General features: G+C 37.9%; 1 protein-coding gene across 2 annotated transcripts in view; it reads left to right on the plus strand.

Moving 5' to 3' along the window:
* Nucleotides 1-15,177, plus strand: part of LOC123862956 (RNA-binding motif, single-stranded-interacting protein 3) — a 1,542,535-nt gene that overhangs the window by 1,427,582 nt on the left and 99,776 nt on the right. Inside the window, exons 8-9 of one of the 2 annotated variants that reach the window (XM_064588881.1) lie at nucleotides 410-448; nucleotides 3,937-3,983. In XM_064588881.1, the coding sequence (XP_064444951.1) occupies nucleotides 410-448; nucleotides 3,937-3,983 (86 nt within the window). The remainder of the gene's footprint in view (nucleotides 1-409; nucleotides 449-3,936; nucleotides 3,984-15,177) is intronic. The other variant, XM_064588878.1, reaches the window with a different exon arrangement.

Genomic DNA, 15,177 nt, shown 5'->3' on the forward strand with positions numbered 1-15,177 from the left:
GTGGTGTGACATTTTTGTTTTGTTCCAAGTTATTTTACTTTTTGTGTGCCTCTGGAGTTTGTAAACATGCCATAAAATTCGGTAATTACATAATGATGATGTCATGGTTCTCAGTATAAAGGTGGCTAGACAGGGCAGCAAAACTGATTTTCTTTTTTACCTTTGTGGAAAGAAACAAAAGGAAATTGAATGCAAAATCTACATTAAGACTATATTAGAATTATAGCTCAATGATCTGTTACATATGAAATGAAAACCAGGTGGAGCCAAGTACTAGTTATTGTGCTACAATATTCAGCCAGTGGGTTAAGTTCAAACAACTCTTTGTTTAACCCATGCCTTGTTTTGTTACTCATAATGTTCCAAATGCATATGACCTGAAACTATCTCTTGTCTCCTCTTGCCAAAGGTACTCAGAGGCAGGACTGTCCCTAGGCAAAATCATGAAGTAGGTGAATCTTGTGTTCATTCCCTACCCTTTTGCAATGACAATCTCATCTTAGATTCTCTCCACCTTCCTGTCCCCAAGTGCCTACTCCAGTTGCTCATCACTCTGGACTGACCCTCTGTTTTCCAGGGGGCTCATGCTGTTTCTTGTTGTCCAATCCCTCTTTGATTGTATAATTTCCCTGCTCAAAAAATGTTCAGAGGCTCCCCCAGAGGAGCCAGGCAATCAACATTCTCCCCCCTTTTCTTTTGAGTCTTAATTCCCACTGCCCCCTCACCACAATGTTCTACTGCAAGTGAATCACCCACCTTGCCCTTTTTATTTCTATATCTTTTCCATACTATTCCTCTTTGTCTGAGCTGGCCTCTATCTCTCATCTCCATCTATGGAAATCCTAATCATCTTTCAAGTTTCCACTCATCCGTATGTCCTCCACATGGCTTCCCTGATCATCCCCAGCCTCTCTCCTCACACCTCATCTATACCACTCATATGGCACTTACCACATGTTGCTTTGTATTATAATATTTATGTATGTGTCTTGTCTCCAGGCACTGTGCTGGGCGCTTTACAAACGTAATCTCATTTAAATTTCACAACAATCAAATGAGGTAGGTATTACTAAATCATTTAACAATTGAGGAAACTGAGGTTCAAACAGGTTAAATAATTTGCCCAAGGTCACACTGCTAGAATGGAACAGAGATAAGACTTGAACCCAGGTCCAAAACATATATTCTTTCCACAAAACCATATTGCCATCTATTTAGTTCTTTTCCATCTTCTGAAAAATGAAATAGAGGTTTAAGATGTGGGAAGAAGCAAATTTAGGCTTTCTGATTATCACATGTATATTCAACAAAAAGGTAGAGTTTATTGATAATTACTATGTTGCTAGCTAGAGCTGATGTGATTTGTTATCTATAATCCATAAGGAATTAAAGTAAAATGTGAGAGAAAAAAAATCCTTACTTAAAGTTGCCAGAACAAATAAACACGGCATAAGAAGAGAATGTTCAAGACAACTGATAATTCAAGAAAGGCTAAATAGCATTGATCTCTGAGCACTATTGAAAAATAAGTACAAGGAAAAGAAGAAAACATGAGGTTGATTAGGAAAGGCTTCCTATAAGTCCCCTATGATCTAAACAATCTGCAGTGGTTAGGAGGCTGAAGGTATGACTTCTTCCTAAATCTCTCAAAAACAAACAATAATTCTATTGAATATAAAGCCCATCTTTTTTCTTCTGCCTCTGGTGTGACATCTTGAATAAGTTAGGGGAAAGAAGATTAGCATTTCTAAGACAGAAATCTCATCCCCAATGGACAACTTTTACAACTGCCCTCTCCAGTAGCCAGCCATAACCATGGATTATGAGCTGTACCCTGGACAGGTCCATTCTGGGGAGTCTTCAGCCTAGAGCCAGCCTCCCATCGGTCACATGGCAGAGGCCCCTTCTTGGGAGGAATTTAGACTTAGAATCTCTTTGTGTGTGTGTGTGTGTCTGTGTATGTCTGTGTTTTAAAGATTTATTTATTTATTTGAGAGAGAGCATGAGTGGGAGGGGCAGAGGGAGAGGGAGAGAGAATCTCAAGCAGACTCCATAATGAGCATGAGCCCCACTCAGGGGCCCAATCATAACCTGAGCCCAAACCAAGAGTTGGACGCTTAACTGACTGTGCCAACCAGGCACCCCAGGATCTCTTTTGTGTTTTGGCAGTACTACATTTGCGTCTCATTTTCCAGTCCCCCAGCTGGTCATGTTATCAGTTGCATATTTCTTTAACATGAGTGAGATGCAGTTATCATTAAATGTATTTTCAGTGCACCTTTATTAACTTCTGACAGTCATCTCAACTTTGCTTGCAAACTCCCTTCCAATTTATGTATGCTCCCAGTATGCTGATCCCATTCATATATGGCTCTACACTTTCGTTCTTTATACCAGTCTTAATAACAATTTTAAAACTATTTGGGAAAAATAATGCATGTAATCTAAGCTTGAATATAGCAGGGCATACTGGACTTCAGGCCCTATCTTGGAAAGCCTGAGAATTTCCATTTCAGTTATGTGTGAAAGCTGAGGAATTCAATGATCCCAACAGGAAAACTACCTTCACCTACACTGAAACTCAAAACACAAAATCTCCTTTTTCTTTTCTCTAAAGTTTCTATGATTTTTCTTGTCTTCTACAAAAGTCCTCAAAGCTAATTCATTTTCTTCTTTTTCTTTTGAAATAATTATAGATTCATGGGAAATTGCAAGAGAAATGTACAAGGAGGCCCTGTGTACCCTTCACCCCATTTTTCCAGTTGTTATATCTTAACATAATTATAGTGCACTATCGAGGCCAGGAAATTGATATCAGTCTAATTCACTTTTAAATTTCAAAAAAGAAAGACAAATGTCTAACCTGATGACAACCTAGTCAGTTTTGACTTTCATTCTACATTCTGTTTCTACTCACAAGCAGTAATCAGACTGAGAGTGTTGGAAACAAAAGGTGGTATGCCCATACACCCACAGAGAAAATTCTCCCACATTGCTGGAGACTATCATCAGTTCTCATGCAGACCCTAGGTTAGTGTCATAGGTGGTGGAAGGGAGCCTCAGAAGATGTGGGCTGGAATCTGATTCTGCCTCCAAATGTGGACCTTGAGCAAGTCACTTGACCTCTCCAAGCTTCAGTGTCTTCATCTACAAAATGGAGAAACTGTTTCTCCTGCCTACTTCATAGGGTTGTTGTGAGGATCAAATGTGATGATGTGTATGAAGGAGAAGATAGGCTGTGAATTAACAGTCATGAAGTTTATTATTCTTTTCTGGAACTACTGTCTGTTACAGAAGTTTAGTTTTTCAAAGATGATTTTATTTTAAGAAACAGAACAGACCCACCTCCTTATTAGCTACAAGGCCTAGAATTTCCATTATGTGTAAATGACCTTGCCTTACTACCACTCTTAGTGGGACAGGTTCTAGCAATATATTGGACAAGCACTCTGTGAATCATTATCTGCATACCCTGAGGCATACGATCTATTTTAAAATAAATATTTATTAACATTTTCTTCTGAAAGGTCGAATGCATTTTAAGTAGCTTTTATTTTTATCCTGACCACAGGATTTATTCTTGCTTTTTTTTTTTCAGCCATGAGACTTACAATAGGTGCTCTTGACAATATTGAGAAATTATAAGGATACCAGATTAGACAGCGGATGGTTTATGAAGTAGAAATGGAAATCATCCAAACTGCATTGTTCCTTAGTTTGTCTGGATATATAATATAAACTCCTAATTCGCTGGTGGATTCTGATGTGTGGGTAGTAAAAATGCTAGTCTTGGCAGTAAGGGTGGAAAAATGTGTAGGGTAAAATAAACTTAAATCATGGAAAGTAAAGATAAAAGTATTTGTGTGTACTGAATATTTTGGGCACCAAGAAAAAGGTGTTAAGATTTGTTTTCTCCTCTTTTCTCCCTGTATACAGGCTGGCATGGCTCTGACCTACGACCCCACAGCCGCCATACAGAATGGGTAAGTAGACTACATTTTCTCTATTTTAATTGCTAAGGTATCTTTGATCTCTGGAATCCGTACTGAAGAAAAATGTTCAAAAATGTCTTTCTTTTGTTTTAAATCCTTAAACAAAAACTTTAAACCAAACATTTCTCACCATTGTATTTTTTTTTTCTTCCCATATATGACTCTGACTTCATAGCATCTTCCATGTCCTCTATTCCCTCATGTTCTCTACCCACATAAGTCTCCCTCCCTCATGCTGTCTTTATCTCTCCCTTAGAAAGAGTAAGGAATAAGATATGAAGAGGGAGCATAGATAGAGCTAGGCTAGAAGACGTATCTGTGTGTCTCTGGGATCAGAGTGTTGCCCTGCTGATAACTCTAGAGTTTAGCTTTCAATGATTTTAGTGTTTTCTCAGTTCATATCAACATGAATAATGCTTTTGCTGTTTTCTTCTGGCTATCAGGAAGGCAATGGACAGAGTCAAGTTAGAAACTTGGTGATTGTGTCTTCACTATTTTATTTATTTAATTTAATTTTTTTATTTTTGGGGGGGAAGAAGCAAAGGGAGGGAGGAATCTTTTTTTTTTTTAATTCTTTTTTTTTTTTAAAGATTTTATTTATTTATTTGAGACAGAGAGAATGAGAGAGACAGAGAGCACACGAGAGGGGGGAGGGTCAGAGGGAGAAGCAGGCTCCCTGCAGAGCAGGGAGCCCGATGCGGGACTTGATCCAGGGACTCCAGGATCATGACCTGAGCCGAAGGCAGTCGCTTAACCAACTGAGCCACCCAGGCGCCCGGGAGGGAGGAATCTTAAGCATGCTCCTTGCCCAGCACAGAGCCCAATGTAGGGCTCAATCTCACAATCCCGAGATCATGACCTGAACCGAAATCAAGAGTCAGATGCTTAACCGACTGAAGCACCCAGACACCCCTCACTCTTTATTTTACTAATCATCTGGAAATTTATAGCCTCTTACTTAGAATAAGTAAGAATAGCCTAGGATTCTTCCTTTGAGGAACAAGACTTAAACTACATGACCTGACCTCTCAAAAATTCTGTGATTCTGAATATCTTTGGTTGAAACTTTCTTCTCAGTTTCCAATCCCTTCTCTTTGCTTTGACTGTCCTGCAAAGACAATAATTATTCTTTAGTTCATTGGTTATTTTATTTTCATAGCCTTCTGTCTTGGATTTCTCCTGGCTTTCAGTTTTCTGTCTTACAGTCTCATTAAAGAATTAATCAGAATGAAGACCTCATTTAAGATCGATGAAGAGGGATAAAAAGATGCAAACTCTATTTTCTATTTGGTCAGCTGCCTCTAATGAAAATCTGTGGGATAGCAGAAATATTTAAATATCTCCTATTCTTAGAGTTATTCATTTAGGTAGTGATTTATTCATTCATTCAAAAAATATCCAACGAGTCTGCCAAGCACTTTGCTATGCTCTACAGATTTAAAAAACATTACGTGAGACAAGATCTTTGCCTTCAAGGAACTCATAGTCTATCCTTCCATAAAAGAGTAAACATGGATGGTAGGCTAGGGAAGGAGTCTAGTCCTTTCTCCCTTGCTGATTAAAACTTCTCTCCAAGAGCAAAAATTAAGGATTTATCCAGTAAGGATGTTCTTATTTCCAACAGGGCACTATAAACTTGCTGGGTAAAAAGAAGGAAAGAAATGGAGAACAAAATCTTCAAGAATCACATTGTATAGTTGGGGAAATAAAATAATTAACTCAAAAGGTATGAAACAAGGCATTATATGCTAAGTGAAAGTGACAGAAAATAGGTGTTATAATGGAAGGGAACAGCATGTATTGAACACATACTATGTACCAAGTACTTTGTATTTGTAACTTAAGGTGCTTGGGAGCAGAGCCAAATACATGTAAAAATAGACGTAGTTACAATTGGAAATGTATATACATAAATGGAAAATAGAAATAATAATTGAATGAATACCTATATGTTCACTAAGTAGCTTCAATGAGTGCTAATATTTTACATACTGTATATGTATGTATGTATTAATCTGTAATATTTATCTATATATCTATTATAAATTCCTTCTTACCCAAGGCTCTATGTGAAGGATTAGAAATGCAGCAGTGATCTAGGCCTGGACTGCAGTGAGAGAATGATGCCTTCTTATGCATCGCTTTAGGCAGTCGTCTTTCCGATGCATAATCTAAAATCTGACTGTCTTCTCTAAAGACATAATTTTCCAAGTATTCTTCCTGATTTATTACAAACCTAAAGAGAAAGTAAAAAGAGATTTTGGTTCCTAATCTGAGCCACGAAAAGGGAGCTCTGGGTTAATGCCATGTTAAAGGCTGTGAAGACCGCATGGAACACAGTGAATATTTCTCCCTCTGCATGCCCTCACCTCACATTTCAGCTCACTGCCCATATGCCACATTGAGATTGGCTGCAAGTCCATCTGTGCACCTTAAATCACCCTCTCTATGACATGTCTTTATCTGTACCTTATATTAACAGTGTTATACTCTATCCTTGGAACTATTTGAAGAGTTGCAAAAATGGTTCATCCTCTTTCACTGCCCACTTAAATGTTTGTGACAATGAATAGTTCCCTCATGAAACGCATTTTCGTTAAGATGCTGAGGATACCCATCTTCTTGATCTTATCATCTGATCTACTCTCACTGATAAAGAACTGTATGCCATCGACCAGTCCCTCTCTTCAAGACCTTCTTGTCCACTGAATATTCCTTTCAGCCTATAGAAATGCTCAAGTCTCTTCCACCCGTCAAGAGGGTAGAAGCAAAACAATTTTCATGCAAGTGACATCACTTCCAGTGACTATACTATTTTAGCTTTCTCTTCACTACTAAACAACTTCAATTGTCTGTACACAGTCTTCCCATATTCTTTTCTAATGAAGCCTATTAAATTATGAAGTCTGGTTTCAAACTTGACCGGAATTTCCTTTGTTAATGTTTCCAATGATCTCCAAATGTATCCATTATAATGGATACGCTTTTAGTTCTTACACCATTGGACATCTTGCCTCGTTTGAGTTGTTATTATTACCATTTATACCTTTTTGGAAATTTCTTATCTCTTGGATCCCACAACTCCATTCCCTGCCGATCCTCCTTACTCTCTCTTTTTTTTTAATTTATTTTTTTATTCTTATGTTAATCCCCATACATTACATCATTAGTTTTAGATGAAGTGTTCCATGATTCATTGTTTGTGCATAACACCCAGTGCTCCATGCAGAATGTGCCCTCCTCAATACCCACCACCAGGCTAACCCATCCTCCCACCCCCCTCCCCTCTAGAACCCTGTTTGTTTTTCAGAGTCCATCATCTCTCATGGTTCGTCTACCCCTCTGATCTCCCCCGCTTCATTCTTCCCCTCCCACTACCTTCTTCTTTTTTTTTTCTTAACATATATTGCATTATTTGTTTCAGAGGTACAGATCTGAGATTCAACAGTCTTGCACAATTCACAGCGCTTACCAGAGCACATACCCTCCCCAGTGTCTATCACCCAGTCACCCCATCCCTCCCACCCCACCCCCCACTCCAACAACACTCAGTTTGTTTCCTGCGATTAAGAATTCCTCATATCAGTGAGATCATATGATACATGTCTTTCTCTGTTTGACTTATTTCACTCAACATAATACCCTCCAGTTCCATCCACGTCATTGCAAATGGCAAGATCTCATTCCTTTTGATGGCTGCATAATATTCCATTGTATATATATACCACTCTTCTTTATCCATTCATCTGTCGATGGACATCTTGGCTCTTTCCACAGTTTGGCTATTGTGGACATTGCTGCTATAAACATCGGGGTGCACGTACCCTTTCAGATCCCTACTTTTGTATCTTTGGGGTAAATACCCAGTAGTGCAATTGCTGGATCATATGGTAGCTCTATTTTCAACTTTTTGAGGAGCCTCCATACAGTTTTCCAGAGTGGCTGCTCCAGCTTGCATTCCCACCAACAGTGTAGGAGGGTTCCCCTTTCTCCGCATCCCCGCCAACATCTGTCCTTTCCTGACTTGTTAATTTTGGCCATTCTGACTGGTGTGAGGTGGTATCTCATTGAGGTTTTGATTTGGATTTCCCTGATGCCGAGCGATGTTGAGCACTTTTTCATGTGTCTGTTGGCCATTTGGATGTCTTCTTTGGAAAAATGTCTGTTCATGTCTTCTGCCCATTTCTTGATTGGATTCTTTGTTCTTTGGGTGTTGAGTTTGATGAGTTCTTTATAGATTTTGGATACTAGCCCTTTATCTGATATGTCATTTGCAAATATCTTCTCCCATTCTGTCGGTTGTCTTTTGGTTTTGTTGACTGTTTCCTTTGCTTTGCAAAAGCTTTTTATCTTGATGAAGTCCCAATAGTTCATTTTTGCCCTTGCTTCCCTTGCCTTTGGCGATGTTTCTAGGAAGAAGTTGCTTCGGCTGAGGTCAAAGAGGTTGCTGCCGGTGTTCTCCTTTAGGATTTGGATGGACTCCTGTCTCACATTGAGGTCTTTCAACCATTTGGAGTCTATTTTTGTGTGTGGTGTAAGGAAATGGTCCAGTTTCATTCTTCTGCATGTGGCTATCCAATTTTCCCAACACCATTTGTTGAAGAGACTGTCTTTGTTCCACTGGACATTCTTTCCTGCTTTGTCGAAGATTAGTTGACCATAGAGTTGAGGGTCCATTTCTGGGCTCTCTATTCTGTTCCATTGATCTATGTGTCTGTTTTTGTGCCAGTACCATGCTGTCTTGATGATGACAGCTTTGTAATAGAGCTGGAAGTCCGGAATTGTGATGCCGCCGGCTTTGCTTTTCTTTTTCAACATTCCTCTGGCTATGCGGGGTCTTTTCTGGTTCCATACAAATTTTAGGATTATTTATTCCATTTCTTTGAAAAAAGTGGATGGTATTTTGATGGGGATTGCATTGAATGTGTAGATTGCTCTAGGTAGCATTGACATCTTCACAATATTTGTTCTTCCAATCTATGAGCATGGAACGTTTTTCCATTTCTTTGTGTCTTCCTCAATTTTTTTCATGAGTATTTTATAGTTTTCTGAGTACAGATTCTTTCCCTCTTTGGTTAGATTTATTCCTAGGTATCTTATGGTTTTGGGTGCAATTGTAAATGGGATCGACTCCTTAATTTCTCTTTCTTCTGTCTTGTTGTTGGTGTATAGGAATGCCACTGATTTCTGTGCATTGATTTTATATCCTGCCACTTTACTGACTTACTCTGTACTCTTCCTACTCACTTGGTTTCTTCTGATTCCTCCTCTTTTGCCCATTTATACTAATCTTTCTCAGGGTTTTGTCTTTTTCCTGGTTGATCTCATCCATTTCTCTTGCTTTTGGAACCTAAAGACTTGTGAGCTGACACGGAGTTCATAAGTAGATGCAGGGCACAATAATTATTCTTTGGTTGGTTGGTTATTTTTTTTACCTGTGTTTCTAACTGCTTATTAGGTATTGCTCTTAGATATCTTTTTCTGTCCCAAACTGAGATCATTAACTTCATCAATGTTTCCTAATACAAACCAAACAAATTCAAATGAAAATCAAATGTGAAATTTGCTTCTTTTTTTTTTTTTTCGATAACTCATTCTAAAGCCATTTAGGCCATTAAACTCCAGATCTCTGGGTTCTTCTCTTTTACAACATTCTTAATGATAAAATTGGTCATTAAGACTTATTCAGTCTGGGGCGCCTGGGTGGCTCAGTTGGTTAAGCGACTGCCTTCGGCTCAGGTCATGATCCTGGAGTCCCGGGATCGAGTCCCGCATCGGGCTCCCTGCTCGGCGGGGAGTCTGTCTTCTCCCTCTGACCCTCCTTCCTCTCATGCTCTCTGTCTCTCATTCTCTCTGTCTCAAATAAATAAATAAAATCTTTAAAAAAAAAAAAAAAAGACTTATTCAGTCTGTCTTTGAACTATATTTTCACCCCAGCTCTTGGTCCTTGCCACTGGTTGAGTTTATTCAATCACCTTTCTTACCTGTACTAACCTTTTACCTGTCTCTAATATAGCTCTCCTCCAAAACATTTTCACATTGTTTTTTGAATATATATATTCTATATATATATATTATATTATATATTATATATATAAACATACATAAAATGTAATCACAGTAATCATCTCCCTGTCTGGTTTAAAGTATTAGGTAGACTTTCCTAACTATAGAACAAAACTCAGACTTCTAAGAATGGCATGCACACACACACATACACAAATCATCATCATCATCATCATCATCATTATCATCATAATAACAACAACAACAACAACAACAACACTCCATGACTTGGTTCCTGAAAATCATATGAACCTTCTGTGAACCTTCTCAGAACATCCCATGCTACTTTATACTTCTGTGTCTTGTTGCTTATGGAATTCTCTCTGCCCAAAGAGAGTGGTGATTTTCTTTCTTCCTTTCTTCTTCTCTCTCTTTCCTTCTTTCTGTATTTTTTTAAAAATACTGCTCTCCTTTAAAGGACACAGTCAAGTGATTCCAGGAAGAGCTAGTTACACAGTCATTCATAAGAGAAACAGTATAAGCAGTAGTTAAGAGTGCATACTCCAGAATCAGCCTGCCAATATGCACATCCAAATTCTGTTATTCACAAGGCTGGATGAGTTGTTTGTGCTTTAATTTGCTCCTCTGGAAATGGAGATGATAGTAAGACTCTGTAAGGAGTTAAGGAACTCTGTATAATACAATGTGATCGTCAGTGTAAATACTGATGTGACTGTTGCACTATATTTCAAGGTACCATGATACATTTGACAGTCTATTTGCCATGTAGCTATTGACACCATAGTTATTTCCCTGCTGGGCTATTAACTCAGTGAAGGCAGGTTCCATGCTTTATTCATCTTTATAGACTGTTTAACCCAGTATTATAAATGTTAAATCTGAAATAGGAAATGTAACCAATGATATCTTCTTGGCCCCAACAAATTGCCATTAGAGAAACCATTCCTCTTCTCAGCATCAATTTACTCTGTCCCCATATAACACTTTAATTTGCTTCTCTTTAAGTATATAGCCTCCAGTTTCACCCAAAGTATCCAAACTGCCCATGAATTTATCACATCTTGAGTTAAGAAGGAGTTTTAGAAGGCTCAGATTGTCCATTGTGTTGTTGGTAACAAGAAGATAGAAATTTTATATAATGAAATGGAAAGAATAGGAAGATTGTAGTGAATTAATCTTAATCATTTGATACTTCTTCATATAGATGACTTTAAAAATGTGTTGTTCATCTTTGGTTTTGTTGTCTTGTATGGTAATATTTTAATAATATGGAATACTAGAACAATAATTTCTAAACCTGTAAGATGTCAAGATAACCACAAATATTTTCTCAACATACTTACTGTCCCTTGGGTTAGCATTAACACGTGCATCTTGGAGGTGTGGAAGCTGATTTAAAAAACTTACTCAGCATATTAAGGGATCTAACATGAATGTCCAGAATAGAGTATGCTACTTCCTGTTCACATTGCTGTATTTGATCTAGCAGGCACCCTAACTCAGGCAGCAATAACCCAGCAGAGTGAGAAATGTTTATTGCTATAGGAAAGAAACTGGTGTCATTTTACATAGAATAATCAGTATCCAAAGCTACAGTTGTAACTCACTCGAATCCTGTTAATATTCTTCAACATCGCTTAATGCTCACTAAGTTCAATTCAACATTTTTTTTCTTTTGAATATCTATCTATTGCACTGTTTAAAATCATCTTGGTGATGCAAATTTGAAAAGGAAAAATTTTATATTATATCAGAGACAATGAACATGCACACAATTCTAATATGAGATACAGTGCAAATAATATTGTGGTAGAAGCACAAAGTACTATGAGATCTACGTATATATTAACTTTTATTTGTATAAAATCTTTCTGAAAGAATACAAAAGAAATGAGAACAGTAGTTCACTGAGGAGGGTCAACCAAGAACTGCAAAGTAGGGAAGAGAGGGAGACTTATTTTTCACTGTTTATATTTTTATATTCTTTTCAAAAAGAAAAGAAAATTAATATCATAGGACCACAAAGAAGAGGCACTTGTGTTCTAATGAGGGATTAGGAAGACTTATTGATGGAGCACTGACATGAACATTTCCTCTTAGAGATGCCCCACATCATAGCTAAAGAACATATTTTATGACCCTGAGGATTCCCATAAGTGTACTAAGCCCCAGGGTTTTCTGAGTATGTGGCTGGGTTGTAGCTAGTAGCTTAAATTGTGTCAAAAGTTAAATATGTTCAGAATTCCATAACCTCTGCATTAACACAGCAACATGAAATTGAAATAAATACTCCCAAACTGAGCTCAACTTTAGCTAATGAAGAACAAACATTTATAAATACCAACCATGGTGAATCTATCCTGTTTGAACTGAGACAGTAGAAAATGTCAGTTCTGTCGTCTGCTTGAATCTATCCAAATTATTGCTTTCAAAAAAATTAGTTCAATGTCACATCTATCTAAGGCTTTGAAGTTTATGGTGAAGAAGTGTCTGGATCACAATGGAAAAATGAACTTAGTACTTTTTACTCTAGGCTAACTTACAAGAATAAAAATGCCTATTCTTCTTTCAGAACCGTCTGGCATAAGTCTACAATTTGTTATTACTACTGCCCTATTGCTTTTTTAGCAGTCCAATATGAAATTCCATCACTTGCAAATATGAGTGTGGATGGTAGGAAATAATCACTCCCCACATACAAAATCTCATCTTTCCAGTGCCCTTTTCAGTACGAGCTGCTGTGTAAAAGCCTCTTGGATTGTTTTATTTGAATAAAATGTATTTTCTTGGGAGGGGCATGGAAAAAAATGTTTTCTATAGCACTAGTTTGCCAGCTGTTGTATATGGGCATTTGGTATTAAGTGATACAGAAACCTTATCTTATTACACTAGGAAATGAATCTAATGTGAAGGATATGGTGGTATTACAATAAAAATGACTAATAACTTACTAATCTTGTGCTATAGTGTTACCCTGAGGATAGCGTTCATGGTTCTGTCTCTAACAATATTGCCTGTGGACATGAAAGACGAGCCAGGACTGTTGATTTCAGTGAGCAAATAGGATTTTGTGTGGTTTTCTTCAGTAAAAAACATTCTACCCTGGGGTTATTGATATATTCATGTTATTTTTATTGTCAATGAAATAAGATTTCACCATATTACTACTGACTGCCAAATCCCCTGAAGATGACTTTCCTGCAGGCGAAGTCATGTCCTATTAGTGACCTAGACGTGCATATTCTGAACTTCTGGAGCCCACTTGCTTTAAGTGCCAGAGAACCAAGTAACTCTTTGCATTCCTTAAAAATACTAAGTTTTTCAAAGGCCAGCTTAGAGTTCTATAGATAGATCATACTAAGTTAACTCTCTTAGCCACTGTGGCATTTGGTGTTTTGTTCAAATGAAATCTCTCCAGAAGCAACTAGTTCATATTCCTAAGGCAAGGTTTCTCATCCTCAACACTACGACATGGTGGACCAGGTCATTTTTCGTGTGGGAGCTGCCCTGTATTGTAGAATGTTTAGCAAAATCCCAGACCTCTGTCCACTAGATGCCAGTAACAGCCCACACACTGACAACCGAAAATATCTCCAGATCCTGTCACCAAAAATGTTCCCTGAGGAGCAAAATCACTTCTAGTTTAGGACCACTGGACAAATTATAAAAGGAACACTTACCATGCACATAATACTATGTGAATTTTAGCAAAAAAATTATGTGTGTGTGTGTGCGTATGTGCATGTGTGTGTCTTAAAAGAGTAAACTCTTCCCAGGAAAATGGTTTAAGAATTCATTCCCAGTTTTCTATAATAGCACTTTCAAGGCATAATGCATATATTATGAGATATAAAAACATAAAGTCACATATTTAGGATTACCTAAGCTTTGTTATTATGGCTAAAATGTTCTGTCAATTTTCTCTTTCCTGTTCCCCAATAATACCTATGCCTAAAGCATCCATTTGGATGTTGTTTTGTTTTGTTTTGTTTTTTTTAATGTCATGGCCATGTGGGAGTGTTTTTAAAACCCTAACAGATACATGGCAGGGACTGAGAAAAAGTGGAGGGATTGGGAAACTCATCCTACAGTTCTCTCTCATAGAGCCTGGCCTGATGCATTTTCTTTAGATATGGTACCCCTATGCCTCAGACGCAATAGCAGCCTTTCTTGTCATGGTTTAAGCAAGGGTTTCCCTGTAAATTCATCCAGTTTATGTTTGGATTTGGGAAGAACTTATTTCAGACTACCAGAATTAGGGGATCAAGATGGTGTGCTGAGTCTCTTCTTCCCAGTACATTGTCCATTCTAAATAACTCTGTGACTTGAGTGGCAGTACTGGAACTTGCTGGTAAGGACGAAATATCATTCTTGTGTGCTCGATAGGATTAGAGCATATAGAAAAAAAATGCATTAAATTTTCCCCCAAGGGTTCCCTTTGTAAGTATCAGTTTAGTTGGCTGGTTTCTTTATGTTTCTTCTCCATTTTCCCCATAAAATTTCCTGTAAACTCTGCCTGTCAATCCAGTTCTCGTTGCCTTCACTTTTAATACTTCATTTGGTACATTTTGCAAAGTAAACAAGCCACGCTCAAGTGAGATGCATGATTCATTCCATTGATGGGAGAGGCTGAAACTGGATTTCTAATAGAAGTTAAACCACCACATAGTGAATAAGAAAGACTGTTTGTGGAGTGATCATGGAATAGCCGTGGTGGAATGGGGTCATTATGAGCCCCAAATAAGTCTTTTTGTTCACTTCCACATAAATAAGATCTGTCAAGGATAAGACCTAAAGGGGATTTTTAAGTGCAAATCATGATTTTTGTAGAAAGGACTCTTTTTCCCTAGTTGCTAGTACTGTCGCATGCTTAGAAAGCAAGCATTGATTAAGCTTCCACTGAACATTTACTAACATGTAATGTTGGCCTCTCTTTGGGTTCTCACCTATCAGCTTTCTACTGGCTCAGGAACCCATCTTCTGTGCTCCCACCATCTTGGCATTGGCCGTCCTATACTGAAATCACTACTTATTTCCCTAAGCTTCTTTGCATTCATTCATTCATTCAACCTATGGTTCTTAAGTATCTATTATGTCCTAGGCTCTATTCTAGGCAATAAAGCCAGTGTGTCCTCAATTTTGTCAAAGCTGACATCCA

Source organism: Mirounga angustirostris, unplaced genomic scaffold, assembly GCF_029215605.1.
Source record: "Mirounga angustirostris isolate CCGP_5_RB_7025 unplaced genomic scaffold, mMirAng1.0.hap1 SCAF_1, whole genome shotgun sequence".
Taxonomy (NCBI): Eukaryota; Metazoa; Chordata; class Mammalia; order Carnivora; family Phocidae; genus Mirounga; species Mirounga angustirostris.